Source organism: Felis catus, chromosome C1 (genome assembly GCF_018350175.1).
Source record: "Felis catus isolate Fca126 chromosome C1, F.catus_Fca126_mat1.0, whole genome shotgun sequence".
Classification (NCBI taxonomy): domain Eukaryota; kingdom Metazoa; phylum Chordata; class Mammalia; order Carnivora; family Felidae; genus Felis; species Felis catus.
In genome coordinates, this window is record NC_058375.1 from 110,714,158 (window position 1) to 110,733,857 (window position 19,700).

Here is a 19,700-nt window from a genome sequence, read left to right on the forward strand (position 1 = left end):
GGGAAGAGTACCTCACTAAAGAGCTACCCTACCTGAAATGCCCTTAGGCCTCTGGTAGAGCAGAGCAACACCACAGAGAGGTCAGTTATCCAATTTAAAACGGCATTACAGAGAAGGTACAATGGGGTTACTGCCATAGCCAGACAGCAAGAGACACCTGTTATATCTGTCCACCAAAGGAAACCTACCTTTAAGCAAAAAGCCAGCCCATTAAATCACCAACTTAATATTCAAATTAAGCTTGCTGTTATCTTTTAAATAGTCTCCTTCGTCTGAAACTAGTAATACTCTGAGAGATCATTATCATTAATATCATTACTTCAGGCACTGGTTTAATACACAGGGTATTCTTTACTACACTAATGACAAAGCCTATGTAATCTCACAGAGAGTCATCACTAAATAATAACAGGAACATAAAGTACTCTTATTATCTCTATTTCAAAGTGAGGTAGGAAAGAAAGGTTAAGTAATTTGCCTAAGTTTACAAAACTATTTTAAGTGATAGAGCTGGGATTCAAATCTAGTTGGTCTTGGGGCGCCTGGGTGGCGCAGTCGGTTAAGCGTCCGACTTCAGCCAGGTCACGATCTCACGGTCCGCGAGTTCGAGCCCCACGTCGGGCTCTGGGCTGACGGCTCAGAGCCTGGAGCCTGTTTCCGATTCTGTGTCTCCCTCTCTCTTGCCCCTCCCCCGTTCATGCTCTGCCTCTCTCTGTCCCCCCAAAAATAAATAAACGTTGTTTGTTTAAAAAAAAAAAAAAAAAAAAATCTAGTTGGTCTGATTCCAGAATCCACACTCTAAACCACTGTATCTACAGACCACAAAACCTGTAAGAAATTTGAAGGGTGGGCTTGATATGGAAGAAAGCACAATGAAATACAGTATGTGTGAAGAAACACACAATTTACCTTTCAGACGCTGTGAGGAGAAGAGTCTCAAGGGTGTCAAAATCACAAGTCTTCTTTCCATGCACAGAGAAAAAAGAATTACATCCTTCTGGTGGAGGCTCATCAGCTGCTATCTGCCATTTAAGACACAAGACACTCTCGTCATGATTTCTAACCACAGACGAGTAAGGACATGAATACTCTAAACAGGTAATTAGATGATAATAAAATGACATCAACAAAAAGGAAAATCAACATCTACTGAACTCCTACAATGTGACAGGAAGAGTTTTTCATGTCACTGTTTCTCACATATTATTTCATCTAGCTCCTCCCAATATCACCGCATGAGGTTGGTATTCATACCAGCCCCAAAACAGAACTTTAAAATTCTACCTCAGAACAGAACAAAAGATATCCAGGGAATACGGTATGTACCTTAAAGAAAACCAAGCTTACAAATATCAATTTTAAGCATCAAAGTGTAACTACACAATCCCTATTAAGTATATTAAGTCCATATCCATACATTAAGTACAATATGCAGATTAACTTGAAGGCTCTCTCTGAAATAGATAGAATGACATAGACTCTAAAAAAAAAAAAAAAAGGAAACAACTGGACCAAAAAAAAGAGTATAGATGGAAGGTAAAATTATCTACGAAGCACAGTAAGCTAGATATTCCAGGGAAAGGCTGAAGGAGACAGGAGTTTATGTTCAGAGTGAAATGCATGAGACAAGTCAATCTGCAGCTTTAATGAGAGACGCTGAGAAGACTAAGTATAAACAGATGGGAAAAGAAAGGATATAATGACAAGCACTGGTGTGTGCACTGATGTAATTTATGTAATACGTTAATATTGTCCTTTTCTATAGACATAAGAAAAATAATTCAGAGGTGGAAAAATGGTAAACTTGCTATGAAAAATTGATATTAAAACTTTTCATTACATTCTTCATTTTTTGGTAAATTACTATAAAAACTTACAAACACAAAAAAATAAGAAAGAACAGCACTTTAGCTGCTCTCAACTCTCTAAACTCATAAGCCTGGAGTCCTGCTAAGACAGGACCCCACTGTAAGGAGAAACTGCTCAGGGTGCCATAAAATTTGAATAGCACAGAGATATAGAGACAACTAAAGAGAAAATCCAACGAAAGTGCAGGAGAGGAACAAAGGAAATCTCAAAAACCAAACAACCATGTTTTTTTAAAGCCACCGTATTTTTTTCACACTACATAAAATCAACAGAAGAGGGAGCCATCAGGTCATGATCTCAAGGTCCATGAGATGGAGCCCTGCGCTGGGTTCTGTGCTGACAGCTCAGAGCCTGGAGCCTATTTCAGATTCTGTGTCTCCTCTCTTCCCCACCCCCCCCCACACCCCCCCCACACACACACTCTGTCTCTCTCTCTCAAAAGTAAACATTAAAAAAAAAAAAAAAGAAGAGAGAGCCATGCCAGCCTTTAAAAGTTAAGAAAACCGTGGGTGCCTGGGTAGGTCAGTTGGTTATAAGCATCTTACTCTTGAGCTCAGCTCAGGTCTTGATCTCTGGGTCATGAGTTCAAGCCCTGCCTCTGGATCCAGCTGCCAATTTGCAGGGAACAGAGGACAGAGAAAAAGTTGAACTGTATCATGAGTATGTGATCAATAATACAGACTGTGAAAAAATTTATAGGGCAAACAGTGTATGTTATTCAAAGAAAAGAAAGCGCTAGAACTAGAACCTGTGAATTTAGGGCCACACCCCCAAAAAATTATCAAAATTTTCAAAACTCAGCAAGACTGAATTCTATCGTGTGGAGATGCACTCTTGGGCAGTAAAACGATAAAGAAACACTGCAAGTCATTCCAACAAAGGTTAAGAAAGTAGTTCTTTTTGGCTGGCGAGAGGCAGCTGTCATGAGAACAGAGCACAAAGGCTGCCAGTGGCCCTGGCAAAGTTCTACTTCATGACCTGGGCGAAAGTTACAAGTGTTCATTACACCATGTATTTCTTGTGAATGATTTTCTGTGCCTGTTTTACTTTATAATAAAATAGTGATCTTAAAATTAACATTTCTTTCACATCAAATATATGATGGGTGTATGCTCATCTTTGATTCTCTTACTTTTTTTTTTAAGGAGTCTGTTCAACTCAAAATCCAACAAGATCCACACATTGCATTAAGCTGACATATATTTTAAGTCTCTCTTGAAGCTCTTCCTTACTTCTTTCCTTATATTTGTTGAAGAAATCAAATTATTTTTACTACAAAGTTTTCTACATTCCAGATTTTCCTGTTACCCCTCTGATATTGCTTCATATTTCTCATCCCCTGTATTTCCTATGAACAGCTTTTACATTCTACAGGCTGTGATCAGATTCATGGTCAAATGGTTTAGCAAGACTATTACCCCTACGCCATGTTGTATAAATGAAGTCTCATAGTTTTGTTTTTGTGTGGTTATTTTTTCTTAAATGAAAGTAAACGCAAATTATATAATTAAAAAATCTGAGATCTGAAGATTTAGTATCAGTTTTGCTTTCTATTTATAAACATCATAAATCCTCATAAATTTCAGGCAGAAAAGTTACAGCTCTGTAACACAATGCCAGGATAACTGCAATACAAACAATCATCATGTTATACAACCCCTAAAAAATACCATTATCTTGTAAGCACTGACTGAACTTACCTGCTGGAAGGCTTGAATTGTAGCCGAGTAGGAATGAAGGGATAGACAAAATTTCAACAAATTCTGCTGCAGAGGTGACAGAAACTGAAATGCAGTTTCCAATATTGCGTGATAATAGGAATAATCAGTACCTGCCAAGAAAGAACATTAACCAAAATAATTATCTACAGGTAGACATATCCAAATAAGATAGTTCATACAGTATAAAGCTATGTGTTACAAAGGAATATGATAGCAAAATCTTACCACTATCCTTCCTGAACTGTTGTCAAATGCTTAGAATTCCCTGGAGTACACAAATTAATTGGACTCTTCCTCTCTCTCTTTTTTTTTTAAAGTTTTATTCATTTAAGTGATCTCTACACCCAACATCGGGCCTGAACTCATGACCCTGAGATCAAATGTCAGATGCTCTACCAACTGAGCCAGCCAGGCACCCCTCTCTTCTTCTCTTTGTTCACACTATTCCCTCTACCTGGATTGCAACTGCCCCACTTACCTGGATAACTAACTCCTACCCACCTCCACAGGAAGAATTCAGCTAGGACATCACCTACTTTGCAAACTCACTCCCAAACCCTACCCCATGCCTCACTGGACCAATTTCATCTCTTCTTTAGTCCCGTATTTCTCTGCTAATATCACACAAAAGAGATTCAGACTTGACTTTTAAAATTTGTATTATTTTTCAAAAAAATCCAACAGTTGAGACTCAATTCAGTTAAATACTAATAGCAGTCACATTGTTTTCACACATTTCCTTTTCAGCAAGGCCTGTCAAGGTTTTAGCTACCTGTGTATTGGCATCTTTGACTAGTAATGTTTATACTCTATTGAATTACAAAATGTGAATGCACATTATAAACCATAAATAAGCAACACAGTTTACACTGTCATTAATTTGACACCCTGATACTCGTAGGTATATGGTGTAGGTGGCTGGCAGGCAGAACAGGCAACATTTTGGATGGTATTAGTTAATGATAACGAACCTAATAGATAATAGATCAGTTGTATAATTAGATCAGTTATATAATTAGTTCATTAACAAAAGAAAAAGTAACCAAATCTGATGGTGATTAAGTTAATACTAAATGATTTTTGAGTGAATTTGACTTCTACACAATATTTCTATAGCACTTCTAATAAAACAACACAAAAGAAAAACAAGAGGGGAAAAGAAATCATAGGTAGTACTTCCAGGCAAAGTTATAAACTTTGCTTCAAGGGGCACCTGGGTGGCTCAGTCGGTTAAGCGTCCAACTTCGGCTCAGGTCATGATCTCACGGTTTGTGAGTTCGAGCCCCGCATTAGGCTCTGTGCTGACAGCTCAGAGCCTGGAGCCTACTTCAGATTCTGTGTCTCCTTCTCTCTCTGCCCCTCCCCCGCTCGTGCTCTGTCTCTCTCAAAAAAAAAAAATTAAAAATTATTTTTCAAATAAAAAATAATAAACTTTGCTTCAAAAGTATTACTTTGTGTTGGCTCTGCTGGCTACCATCACAACTCTAGTCATTAAAGATAAAAATGTTTTCCATTAATTGCAAAGCCATACATACTGTGAAAGAGACCATTTTTTTTCCTAATATTTTTGCAGATACCAAAGTCAAAGAAGCATCTGCTTCAATTTTACCGTGATGATCAGATGATCCAATATTTTGGCTGGCTTCTACAAAATTCCAAAATTTCTCTTGACTGTCTTCCGCTAAAAACTCACTGGGAGAAAAGGGGGGAAATATCAGAAATGAAACAACTTAATAAAATCTTCTAATATAGGTTACATTTCTAAGAGAGTAAAAATAGGTTTTCAAGTGTCCAAATGCCAACAGTTTGGCTTTTACTTTATATTATACACAAGCATGAGCAATATATATTCTAACGATAACTCTTACTGGCTTAACCATTAATAACTAATTAGCTTAGTAGCTTATTCACTTATTCATATTAATAGCTTAATATGTATCCCTTAAGAAACCTAAAATCACAATGTTGTAACAGGGAAGTCCCAATATAAATAAAGCCTATGAAACCCCATTTGTGAAAAAGCTGTCCGCAGTGGAAGTAGAATTAACAACTGATAACTGTGGTACCAGTTCTGCTCACTTATTTTCTGAAAGACCTTACAAAGAACAAAAAATGTTTTGCCTAAGGTCCTCTCCCAAGGAAAACATGAACCCTAGAAAATTTTCTAGGAGACTAAAGGCAGCATGTTGTAATCTTTTAACATCCCTAAATCCAAATTTCAAGATCACCAAATTTCAGTTTAAAGTTAGCACTGATCTAAAAAACAACCAGGTCTTAGAACTTAATGCCACCTTAATTTTTCTTGACTTTACTCTACAGACCTAAAATAAAGGCCATTCTAAATTTCCCTTCATTTAAGAGTCTAAAATCCCTAAAAGAAAATGTGTTTACTAACTGAATGATTCATGTAAATTGGTTATCTTCTCCTCCGAGACATAATACTAACATAGTGGTGATCTCTCACTGTCTTAAAGCAAACTACACATCTGATCTCAGCTTACCTAGCCAAAGGAAGGCTTTCCCATTACTTGTCAACACTGGGGTGTACAACTCTCACTCTACTCCACAGCTAGACACAGAAATATGGGAAAAATAAGAAACATTTCCTGGTAATACACAGCCTCTCTGAAACTAGGTTTCTGAAAATACCCAGTATCATAATGTATTAAATTATTTAGTACCTCCTTGAATGTGGCATTTTTCTAGGCTTTCTAGTAACTGACATAGGCATCATAACAACCTTATAATAACTTATGGCCTAAGAAAACATATACAAAGACAGACTATGATATGTAAATAAACCCTGAATTCATAAATTAAAGCTGCATTCACAAGATATGCTTGAGGTAGTGGGGGAGGATAATACACTCAAATGTTGTAGTAGTGAGAACAAGGATTCACTAAAACTAAGACCTTCCTGCAAAGGCCATCTGCAAATAAATATATGTTCTTCATATAATTACAGGAAAACTTCTTGAAGTATACTCTTCATCATCCACTGCATAAATAAGTCTTACAACATCTAAGTTTCAAACAATCTTTTGTAATTTTTTTAACATTTATTTATTTTTTTGAGAGACAGAGAAACACAGAGCATGAGCAGGGAAGGGGCAGAGAGGGAGACACAGAATCCAAAGTAGGCTCTAGGCTCTGAGCTGTCAGCACAGAGCCCAATGCAGAGCTTGAACCCATGAACCAAAGTCAAAGTTGGATGCTTAACCAACTGAGCCACCCAGGCGCCTCTCAAACAATCTTAAAAAAATTAATTACTAGATACACTGACCTAATCCAAGAAAGGTAAGACAATAACAAGATTATTATTAAAAGGAATGCTACTACCATTTATGTTTTTTGCTTTTCATTTTAAATTGGTTTTTAGCTTCTTATACCTTTTCCATTGAGTAAAACATCTATAGTTTTTCAGATGAAATTATATGATGTCTAGGATTTGTTGCAAAATATTCCAGCAGGGGAAGGGAGGAAGGTAGTGTGGTGATGGTTACTGGACTTGAGCTGGTAATTGCTAAAACGGGTGACAGGTAGAAGCAGAGCACATTAAATGTACCATTCTACTTAAAAATGTTCTGAAACATCACAATAAAAAGTTTTTAATCTATGGCAAAACAAAACAAAACAAACAAAAAAAACTATATACAACCTGAATGCCCATAAATCTGGTAGTAAACTTGTTTTCTAGATTTCCAAAGTTATTGTTGGCGATCAGAATTGGTCTTCCTTCCATACAAAACTAGAAAGGGAAGGGAAATAGGGGCGCCTGGGTGGCTCAGTTGGTTAAGCATCCGACTTTGGCTCAGGTCATGATCTCGCAGTTTGTGAGTTCAAGTCCCACGTCGGGCTCTGTGCTGACAGCTCAGAGCCTGAAGCCTGCTTCAGATTCTGTGTCTCCCCCCTCTCTGTCCCTCCCATGCCCATGCTCTGTCTCTCCCTGTCTCTCAATAATAATAAACATTAAAAAAAATTTTTTTTAAAGAAACAAAAGGAAAAGGAAGGGAAATAAATATTTAAGAAGGGCTTACTATGGGGGCGCCCAGGTAGTTCAGTCGGTTAAACGTCCAACTTCAGTTCAGGTCATGATCTCACGGTTCGTGGTTTTGAGCCCCACATCAGGCTTTCTGCTATCAGTGCAGAGCCCACTTTAGATACTCTGTCTCCCCTCCCCTGCCCCTCCCCAGCTTGTGCTTGCTCTCTCTCAAAAATAAATACACATTAAAAAAGATGTTAAAAGGGGCGCCTGGGTGGCTCAGACGGTTGAGCGTCCAACTGCAGCTCAAGTCATGATCTCGCAGTTTGTGAGTTCGAGCCCCATGTCGGGCTCTGTGCTGACAGCTCAGAGCCTGGAGCCTGCTTCAGATTCTGTGTGTATATGTCTCGATCTCTCTCCCTCTGTCCCTCCTCCACCCACACTCTGTCTCTCCTTTGGAAATAAACATTTAAAAAAAAATTTTTTTTTTAAAAAGGATGTAAAAAAAAAAAAAAGGAGGGCTTACTATGTGACAGGCACTGTGCTTGACACATTCACCCATGTCCTTAAATCCTCACAGCCATCCTGACTTACAACCATCTTTAGAATAAAGAAACTGAAATTCAGACAGGTTATTGATTTGCTTAAGGGCACAGAATTAGCAAATGAAAAATCTGGAGTGTAAACTCAAATCTATTTGATTTATATCTCTACCATGGTACATTCTTGGGCCATTCCACTATCTAGTACTCAATAAATGATTATAAGTTTCAATTTTAATAATAGTACTTTATTTATACAGTATTTCTGTTAGTAACTATGGCTGTTCAAAACATATTCAGTGTTTTACTTCAATTAAACATATATCAATTGATGAACAACCAGAAAGCTACATGTGCTTCATTAGGATCAAGCCAGTCTAAAAATATACACGGGAATATTTTTAGTCCCTAAGCACTAGATGCAAGGAAGGCAAAATATCTGTGGTAGTTGCATGCCTCAATGTGTAGAGAAATATTCTGTCCCTTCACCCTCACCCAGATGGACAGGGCTGTGATTGCCATCAATATCTGCCATGGACCTGGGAGGGAAGACTGGTGGCCTCAGCTAGCTCTGGAGGTAACTATCAAGGATTTCAAATACGTGCAACTTATTTCTGAGTTGCCTAGAAGTCCCATTACCTTGGTTAACTGTCTGCAAATAGCCACACAAGAGGACTAAATAGTCAACCAAAATGGCAAATGGCCAGGAAATTATGAAAAGGGGCAATGTTTGTGAAAGGAAAGTTGGTGAAGGAAGCATTATACATTACTCACTTCACAGAGATCAAAGAAACGGGACAAAATTGATTAATTAAGGCTGACAGTTTTAACATAGTTTTTCAAAAGTCCCATAAGTATACACCATAAGAATCTTCCGAGACAAGGCACAAAAACTGAAAAATTAGTGTGGAGAGTAACTGAGTGTAACTCAGTAAAGAATGTCAAGCAGAATATTATAAGATATCAGTGGTTACAGTTAATTGCACAAGATTATTTAGAAAATGATAGTAAATCTCAAACACTTAGATTTATACCAGACAAATCATCTAAAATAAGATTGGCAGGGGTGGAGGGGGCATATTTCAGTTGTCAGAGTCCTGGCTCAGGCAGTTTAGATCTCAACAACCTTCAGTCACTTCACTTTTACAGCTGCCCTCTATCTAATAAAGTTCTGACACTGGAGGAGCTCAATCCACTTATCAAATTAGTCACTATAACACTGCTAAGAAATGAATGCAGCAGGAATGGGGGGGGGGGCGCATTTTATTGCTGAGAAAAGGAAGGTACAGAGAAGTGACAATCCATTAGGCTCCTCTGCAAGTCAAAACCGGCTCATACTCATCCCACTTTCCCACAGGTCCTCTTATCAATACCAAATGAAGCCGTTTCCTTAGGAGATGCAACTATTCATCAACACAATCATCTTAACAAAATCTCCTCATTCACATTTTTCTAGGATTAAGGGGGAAATGTCAGAAAACCTAATTCTAAATTGAAGGGTACAAAGAAAGGCCAAAGTTAACTGAAGTAATGCAACAGTTCCAATTTCTCGCACTATCAAATTGTGAGATTTACCAACTGCTTGACCTTCAATCTACCTAAATTCATGCTTTAGAACAATTCTCTACCTCTACAAGTCCTAGCTATATAGTATTTCAGATACAATAAAAAGAAGTTTCCCTCTATAAACAAAAATCTGACGAAGAGAGGTGTCTGGTTTTTATGTTATAAACACTAACTTGAAGGTACATTCGGAATACAAAATCTCCCAAGAAATCATTGACTATATTGTATTTCACCAATTTTAAGACACTGTTGATGTTAAGGCACATCGTTGTTTTCAATGAAACTCTACAAAGGAAAATGCTACCAATTTTAATTTGTAAGGTAACATCTTGATTTCATCAAAAGGCATCCTAATTTTGGAGATGTTAAAATGTAGAACATGTACATCTTAGATAAAACCCAGCTATGTCCTCAGCTTCCCCTCTGTACTCTTGTTATCCCAAGGTCTTCTTCCGGCTTCTTAGAAGGAGCATTCCCTCCTTCTCCCGTCTCACCAAGCTGTCTTCTTTCTCTTTCATTAAACACCTCTTAAAACCTTCTTCAAATAAATAGAAAAATTCCTTTAAGTACGACACCCTCTTCCTTTATTACCACATGTATACCCTTCTTGCAAGATAATTTAACCAATTCAATACATTTGTCCAAAGAAGTCCCTAAGTATCTCTATGAATCATGATTACCCTATGGTACTGACAGCTTCTGTGTTATAACAGCCTCTGACTAGTACACAGCACAGTGCACACTGAAAGAGGTGCTGACTAAATCCATGTGATGATGACAATCTTGCTGCCTAAAAGGCTCCTGAATATTCACTAGCAGATCCTACATTTTTACTCAAACACATGAAAGAAAAAAAAGATGTCTTCTTACCTGACTTCTAACAACAATGGAGTGGAAAACCATTTTGTTGTAAGAGAGGTTGTAATGGCTTTTGAATCTGCCTTTACTGAAGAAAACAGCCATAGTCCAGTGAATACAATCAGAAGTTCCATTTTATAGCAAACTCCTAAAAAAAGGAAAATTTTAAAAAAAGGTTTTGCCACAGGAAATGTTTAAAACTGAATCTTAATACTTAGAGACACAAAATAACATGAGAATTACAGAAATGGAAATGTTTCTGAAATATAACAGCACCTAATATCTCCATAATTCAACAGATATTTGCTGAGCGACTGATGTAGAACTAAAGCCGTGAAGTTCATGGAATGCTTTCCTATAAAGACTGCACTGCATTTCCTGGGTTGCCTCTACAGAGGTATAAGTCAGTTGGTGGCACAGCAGTTTACACATAATTCTACTTTATGAAGCATGAGAGTAAACAAAGCTTAGATGAAAACATAAATGATGGGTATTAAATGGTGCCCACCCCCCAAAAGTTATGAAGTCCTAATCTCAGCACCTTGAAATGTGAACTTACTTGGAAATAGGATCTTAGCAGAGGTAACCTGGTTAAAATTGGGTCATTAGGGTGAACCTTAACCCAATATGACTGGTGTTAAAAAAAAAAAAAAAAGGAAAATGTGGACACAGAGACAGGCACACAGCGGGAAGACCATGTGAAGGGACACTGGGAGAGTGCCAGTGAGGACAGGCACTTGTCGGAACTACACTGCAAACCACGCTGCAAACCACGCTGCAAACCACAGAACACCTAGGGCCAGCAGATGCTGGAAGAGGGAAAGAAAGACCCTCCCCTACAGATTTCGGACAGAACATGAGCTGTGACACCATGATTTAGAATGTCTAGCCTCCACAACTGGAAGGCAAGGAACTGCTATTGCCATAAGCCACACAGTTTGATGCACTGTCACAGCAATCCTAGGAAGCTAACACTTCAGTGTAAATGCATAAAACAGTGCCGGAATGAAGGAAAGTTAAACAGGTCCCTATCTACAAAATAAGGAAGCTGGGGTCACTGGTAAATTGGCATGGCCATACAATGCAGGCCTTCCAACCTCCCAGCAGCAATGTCCTTAAGCATGCTGATGTGTCTAGATCATTTCAGAAAAAGGCCTCGAGCTGCAGGGCTTCTATGGTCTGATTTTTCATCTCAGAAGTCTGCTCACAGAACCCTTAGCAGGTTTTTCGTGGGCTATATAAGTCAGCATCCAAGTTCTACCCATTTGAATGGGAACCCAAAGGGGCCATGAATCTGTGGGAAACACTATGCCAAAGCTATGCTTGCGCATGCTAATGTCTGGTAAGGCTCACCTCACTCACCCCAATTCCTCGAGATATTGGCTATAAAAGCTATCGTCTGGGTGACCAGTCACTATCTTCTTTTTACAAAAAGCATTAACATCTGTGCCAACATCCTGCTTCATATATAACACACAATATCTCTAAAGAACAAATGGGCAAAAGCAAAATAAAAGATACCAAATAGAAAAGCTGCTTTTTAAGAGTCTTTAGTTCAGGCACTGCCACCTTAATTGATTTAATCGACTGACAAATTAATATAAACAAATATTAACATCCCATTTATAAATAAGCACTAAAAAAAAAAAAAAAAACCCACAAAATTTGCAAAGACTAGAGCTAACCAAACTAGACTCCCAACACTGAAACCTGCTAGCAGTGATTTTGGGGAGGGGACTTTCAGAATGTAGCAAAAGTTACTGACATTTCCTGCAGAGGAGCAAGCAAGGATGCAAACTTTTAGATACAATTTCAGACCACTCAAAAACTCTTAGACACCCTCCCCTACTGGTCCACAGACTGCAGCCTCAGAATCCTGCTCTGCATGACGGAAAAACATGGTTGGGAAAAAGAGAGAACCGTTTAGAGTTAGGGACTTACTTCAATTACTGACTTTGCTACTTACTAGCAGTTTAACCATAAGCAAGTCCCCTAGTAACATCTCTGGCCCTTCTCCCAGACTCTGAAATAAGAATATCAGTATCTACCGCACTTGGACAGTGAGAATGAAAAAGCGACATGAAAATCACTTCATGAAGTGCCAAGTACTATAGCAGAATTAACCATTCTAGTAAAACATGTTCTTATAAGGAAAAGAAACCACCTTCTAAACTATAGAATAAGAACACATCATCGTTACTGCATAGTCTCAAAAAATTGGAAATATATATTCTGTGATTAGGGGGAAAAAATCAACCCCAAAAGTCACAAAACGTCTAAACTGGAGACAGAATATATGAACTACGTTCAATCAGTACTGTGCTACAGCTATGTTTACAATTTTTCCTGAAGGGGCCTACATGTGCTGTCCCAAAAGAGGTGACCGTGGACAGGAAATTGAAACACTGTCAGTAACCCCAGGCAGGCTTCATGCATAGAGTGGTGAGGGAACTGGAAGTGACAAAAGGTCCCTGAGGAAACATTAGCCATTACCGACCAATTGCTCTGGGCCAAGCACTGTGTCAGGTGCTTTGCATACACCATGACTTCTAGTCCTTCCACACAACTTATCCAGGAGACTGCAGCTCCTGGAGGGTGGTTGCCATGTCTATTTTGTTCACCACAGCAAATAGCACAGCACCTGGCAAACAGCAGATATTCCATAACTATGCTGCATAATGGGTGAAACACTATAATTTCACCTTTAAAAATAAGAAAATGGAAGCTTGGAGAAGCCAAGTAACTTGCCCAAATAATAAATAGCAATGCTTGGAACCCACATCTGCCTGTTTTTAAGTTCTACAATACCATGCTATCTCCCCCGGTTCCCAAGCTTTGGAAGGGTAAGAATTCATACTGTGCAGAACCAAACTAAGCAAAAAGCTTTCTTGTGAGAACCAAGGCAAGTCCAAGGACTTTCTAGGGACAGAGACCTTGGGATACAGGTGGCTGAGAAAAGCACAGTTTCAAACCAAAACCAAGCATGCCAGCCTGAAGCTGGGACCCAAGAGAAGTGACCAACCAGCCTGACAGATCTGTATTCAGGCTGGCTTTGGGGATGGAATGTGAGCTCCTCAAGAGCAGGGAATTTGGGGCGCACCTGGGTGGTTCAGCCCGTTGGGTGACCAACTCTTGATTTCCGCTCAGGTCATGATCTCGCGGTTCGGGAGTTCGAGTCTTGCATCGGGCTCTGGGATCACAGTGAGGAGCCTGCTTGAGATTCTCTCTCTCTCTCTCTCTCTCTCTCTCTCTCTCTCTCTCTATGTTCCTCCTCCCCTGCTTGTGCATTCACACTCTCTCTCTCCCTCCCTCCCTATGTTCCTCCCCTGCTTGTGCTCTCTCTCTCTCTCAAAATAAATTTAAAAAAAAAAAGCAGGGAATTTTGTTTGTCAGGGTCAAATGCCTAGCATAATGCCTGGAACACAGGAGGTGCTCAGAATGAAATAAACAAAGTCTTCATTAAAGGATGAATGAAAGCAAATAGAAAGAAAGGAGTTTGATACCAAGAGGAAAGATGCTTAGGACTTAAAGATTAAAATGAAAATTCTACGCACCAAGACTCGCCTAGCGTTCCCCTTGAATTGTTTGAAAAACAGAGACAGTTCTTGGGGCAAGGTATAGCACCGCTGGAGGTGACAGAGGAAAGTGGCCACTACAGAAGAGCTTTCCTACCCAGACCCCGCAGCCTAGATGCAACAGGTAAAACCACAAGAAAAGACTGTTTAGAGAAGCAGAAGTAAGAGCTTCACAGAAGCGGCCTTTTGTTTGAGAATGCCTTCATTTTATGAGAATCTTACACTCCGATCCTAGTGGTCCTTAAATGTTGCTTATAAATATGAACAGTCTAAGAAATAATCGTTGTCAGAATCCCAAGGTTATAATGCTTGTGGCAAAATGGGTAAATTAAAAACATTCTTTAATAAGTCCTAGGCGCAAATGTTATATCTGTAAGATCTAGTCCGTGGCCCAGCTTCCTTAGTTCAATGACTATCTCTTGCTTACTGACCTACAGTAAAATTTTGGAAATATTGATAAAAATTGCAGTTTGGCAAACACTTTTCACTTTTTTTTTACATTTATTTATTTTTGAGAGAGACAGAGCACAAGTCGGGGAGGGGCAGAGAGAGAAGGAGACACAGAATCCGAAGCAGGCTCCAGGCTCTGAGCTGTCAGCACAGAGCCCGACCAGGACTCGAACTAACTCACTGCGAGATCGTGACCTGAGCCGAAGTTGGACGCTTAACCAACTGAGCCACCCAGGCGCCCCAAACACTTTTCACTTTTTGGAAAAAAGAGGCATAAAATTATAAATCACCAACTTTTTCTTTTTCCATTTCTAAACTGAAGATAATAGCTGACAATCTCTTAAAAAACCAACTTGCACCTTGCAAGTTTATAGATAGCCATCTGAGCATCAACATACAAGATTAACAGTGAGGAAAATACTAGGAACGACCCCTCAAGAAATAATTTTACTTCTCAAATAATTAAAGTTAATATGTATTTATAGCTATTAGCAAAACCATTTGCTAATTTTTGATAAAAGTAGTTACTATACATCTGATATGAAAATGATCACAGGTAACTGCAGAAAAAAACCTAAAAGAATTTTCTACATAGTTCAATTTCTTCCCCTCAAGGTAAGCGTGCATTGTACAACTGCCACACAACTATACAAAGCAATGTTTATTTCCTTTAATAAAAATGAGTGCCAACTAAGTTTGTCTAAAGCAGGTCAAGTGGAAAGGCTACCGTCATCCCTTATTTTGTGGCCTTAAATAACTATTTTAAATGTCTTCAAACATCATACTAAAACTGGCTGGCAAGTGCTTGATGAATGTTTCCAATATAGTATCTCACAGTAAGACATAAGACCCCCAGACTTCAAATGAACATAATATGCTAGTTCTCATATCTGGCAAGAAATGCAAAACAATCTAGAGGTTTTGGCCAACGGAGAACAGTTCACATCCATAACTTATTGGCGATGTACGCAGATCTTCTGGCAGGTCCCACACGAAAAGTGAAACCGAATTATCCAATTACCAGCCAACAGATCCTCGTACTTAAATGAAAATGGCAACCAGTATGCATCACCCTGATTCATTTTAGGGAAAAAACAGAAATCTACAAAAAGATCAAGTTGTTCTCCAATCAGAGTCCTGCAAACTGCTGGTTCTCAACCTACTTAGGGTCAGACGTGGTCCAAACTCAAGTTAGGGCACTTCCCCCACCTCCTTCTGCACTTGGGCACACGGATCTCAAAGCTCTTCAGTAAAGGCTCAAAAAGGGCTACAAGAGAGTCCGCGGCCACTCTCGCAGAAACTATACTTTGCCCGTAAGACCAGTGAGGGCAACTCGGAGGAGTCACAAATAGGGGGAGGACTAGTACACAGAAGGAGAAACTGAGTCAGGGAAGAAGCGGAAGCTCAAGGTGACCAGGGCACGAGGTCGCCTCACGTCCCAGACCCTGTCCCCGTCCACGAGACCTCCCCACGCCACGCCAGGGGTACCTGTCACCGGCCGCGCAGCCGCGGCACACGCGCCGCTCGCGTCCCCCTTCCTGCCCATGTTGGGGCCACGCTTCGTCCGCGACGATGTCAGCGACAACGCCGGGGCGGGGCGGTGACGGCGGCGGCAGCGGCTGCGCCAGTGAGCGGCCGACACGCGCCTTTCCCGCGGCTCCCCTCACAAGCCGGTCTCGCAAAGCAATAACCCAGCTGCCTACTGCCTTTTTACTTCCGCTTCCTACTGGCGAGAGCCGGAGGACTTCCGGCTACAGAGTCGCGGCTGGGGCAGCCTAGAGCGTCGTGCGGTCGCCATCTTGTATCCGAGGAGTTCCCGCCTCCCTCCTTTCTCTGGCTGTGCAGTGTGGCTGGGAAGAGAGCACTTTTACGGTCTGGGGTGTGGGACTAGGAGCCGACAGCTGAGACCCAAAGCTGTACCAGCTGGTGAAGCCGAATAGGGGTTTCAGCCTTTTTTCCGACCTGGACTTTGGGGAGCTTCAGAAGCTACTTCCTTAAACCCTTATATTAAAATCACTGCTGCACAACTAAAGCACAAAATTTCTTAATGTTTCTGGGCATCTTAGACTATCGTAACCCCTAAATTTTGATAACTACCGTTCCTGGGAGCGTGGGAAAAGGAAAACTTTTTAAGTTTTATGAGACGATTTAGCTTAGATTATACTGGCAGTGGCAATTTGCTTACTTTTTTTTTTTTTTTTTTGGAAAAAAAATTTTTTTGCCCAGTATAAATCGCTGTGCAAAAATTTCTGTAGGGACGGCTGGGTACCTCAGTCGGTTAAGCCTCGGTCGTGGGCTGGGGTCTTGACCTCAGGGTGCTGAGCTTCAGCCCCACTTCCGGCTCTGTGCTGACAGCTTGGGGGGTCTGAAACCTGCTTGGAATTCTGTGCCTCCCTCTCTCTCTGCCCCTCCCTGCCAGCACTCTGTCTGTCTGTCTCTCTCTCTCTCTCTCTCAAAAATGAATAAACATTTAAAAAATTATTTTTTAATAAAATAAAATATTTAAAAATCAAATCTATCTAAAAGGGGGAAATCATAAATGTTAAAGATTAACGAAAAATAATAACCTACTCCTCGCTTCACCTCTACAATTCTCCCCCAAATCCCTAGCAGATCACTGATCTTTTCACCATCTGCTATGGACTGCATATTTGTGTCCTCCTCAAATTTATACAGTAAAACCTGACTGTCAGTGTGATAGCATTTAGAGGTGAGGCTTTGGGGAGGTGATTAGGTCATGAGAGTGGGGCCCTCCTGAATGGGGTTAGTGCCCTTACAGAAAGAGACCCCAGAGAGCTCCCTTGCCCTTCCATCTTTTTTTTTTTTTAACCTTACTTCTTTTTGAGAGAAAGTGAGAGAGCACAAGCAGGGAAGGGGCAGAGAGAGGGAGACACAGAATCTGAAGCAGACTCCAGACTCTGAGCTGTCAGCACAGAGACCAATGCGCGGCTCAAACTCAAACTCCAAGATCATGACCTGAGCCCAAGTCTGACACTCAACTAACTGAGCCGCTCAGGCACCACTTGCCTTTACATCTTATGAGGACACAGAAGTTCTTGCATATTGTCCACTTTTTCCATTAGAGCCCTTGGCTTGTTACTTTAAGGATCCCATTGTGATAATTCCACAATTATCTGCCTGTATGCCTGTAACTTTTGCTTAAAACCCACACATGATGTACCGGGTAAAAAGAAATGAGGTAAATAGGCCTCAGTGTGAACTTTTGTGTTTTTCTGGCCAGCAGTTAGCTGTGTTTACTGTTTGCCATAGCTGTGCATGTCAGAGACCTCCATGTCCTCCAGTGTCCTTGTTTTTCTCTCCTCTGTTATTTTTGGGTTTCCCTAGAAATGGCATCTTAAGTAGAGTCTGATCGTTATAGTTCTGTTAGCTGTAAACCACATTATTACCCAGGAGCCCTGTTGATGTGGTCGTAAGACTAAGGAGAGGGCAAGCATTCTGTAATCTGTTCTGTAATCCTATGATGAGGCCTCAGTCTTTTAATAGGTCTGTGCCCCTGGGCTGTGGCAACAGAAACACCCAGGGCCATCTGATTTATGCAGCATGCCCCACCCCTCCCGCTATCACACCTCCCCATTGCAATGTGATTTTGCCATTCCTTCCACCACGAGGTGGAATCTATCACCTCACCCCTTAAATCTGGACTGGTCTTTTGACTTGCTTTGACCCGGAGAGTGCTGTGGACATGTCATTCTGTGACTTCCAAGCCCAAACCTTAAGAGGCCTGGCAATTTCTGCTTTCCCTTTCACTCTCAGGGTCCAACCTGCACACAGAAAAGCCCAAGATATCCTGATGGAGAAAGAAACCACTTTTCTTTCCTTTTTATAATTGTTTTTCAAATGTTTATTTTTCAGAGAGAGAGAGAGTGAGGGAAAGTGGTCACACACATGGTGGAAGGGCAGAGGAAGAGGGAGAGACAGATTTTTTTTTAATTTTTGTAAGGTTTAGTTATTTCTTTTGAAAGAGACAGAGACAGTGTGAGTGGCAGAGAAGGAGAGAGAGAAGGGAGAGAGAGAATCCAAAGCAGGCTCCACACTGTCAGTGCAGAGCCCAATGTGGGGCTTGAACTCACAAACCATAAGATCATGACCCAAGCCAAAATAAAGAGTCAAATGCTTACATGACTGAACCACCCAGTCACCCCTCTTTTTTCTAATTTTCTTTTATTTAAGTATAGTTGACACACATTGTTACATGAGGCACCATTTTTAGAAAGTAAGTTGTTAGACATGTACCACCACTGGATAGGAAGGAAGCTTTCACTCTACATCCTTTTATGTCACTCTATGGCCTTTAAATTTTAAAACACATGACTATTAATTGTATAAAAAAAGTAAATGAACTTATTTTCAAAACATATTTTAGGGGCACCTGGGTGGCTCAGTCAGTTAAGCACCCGACTTCGGCTTAGGTCATGATGTAAGAGCTTGTGAGTTCGAGCCCCACATTAGGGTCTGTGCTGACAGCTCAGAGCCTGGAACCTGCTTTGGATTCTGTGTCTCCCTCTCTCTCTCTGCCCCTCCCCTTTTGCTCTCTGTCTCGCGCTCTCAAAAACAAATAAACATTAAAAAAAAAAAACTTCTAAAAAAACGTACTTTAAACATGTGGCCAAATAAAGGAGAGGAAAAGAGAAGAGGCATAAGAAAATGCAGATGAAGTTCCAAAAGGCAACACCTAGAAACGTGTCCCCATCTGTGAGACAGGAGCACTGGCTTGACTGCTTTACAGGTCAGTGGCATGTGGGTAGTGAGGTCCACAGGTACCGACAAGTTTTACTTTCTCCCCCAATAAGAAGCCCTATTCCCACAGACTGACCAGCCATGGCCCACTCAGGTCTACAGAGAAAGCCTGACCTTTGGGAAAAATCACAGTTCTCGGGGAAGAAGGCTGTTCCATGTCTCAGGATGCAGGGATCAGCCCTGGTGCTCACCAGCTCTGCAGGAGGCATGCCCTGTGTGCGCAAGCCCCTGAGGGAGCAAGCCCTCCAGGCACAGAGGTGACTCTTCCTTGCCATTCCCTCCCCACCCCTCTTGGGAGACGTCACTAATAGCTCTTTGGGAGACTTACCTGCACCTGATCCTTCTTGGCCAGATGTACACGTGCAGCAGGTACGATAGC

The 19,700-nt window shown here is 40.7% G+C and overlaps 1 protein-coding gene across 2 annotated transcripts in view; it reads right to left on the bottom strand.

Moving 5' to 3' along the window:
• UGGT1 (UDP-glucose glycoprotein glucosyltransferase 1) overlaps positions 1-16,279 on the bottom strand; it is a 113,895-nt gene extending 97,616 nt beyond the window's left edge. For both annotated transcript variants that reach the window (XM_045033558.1, XM_045033557.1), the window contains exons 1-5: positions 16,052-16,279; positions 10,551-10,686; positions 5,200-5,282; positions 3,570-3,700; positions 910-1,022 (exon numbers count right to left, since the gene is read on the bottom strand). In XM_045033558.1, coding sequence (XP_044889493.1) covers positions 910-1,022; positions 3,570-3,700; positions 5,200-5,282; positions 10,551-10,686; positions 16,052-16,109 — 521 coding nt within the window. In that variant the 5' untranslated portion in view covers positions 16,110-16,279. The remainder of the gene's footprint in view (positions 1-909; positions 1,023-3,569; positions 3,701-5,199; positions 5,283-10,550; positions 10,687-16,051) is intronic.
• Positions 16,280-19,700: the final 3,421 nt, after the last annotated feature.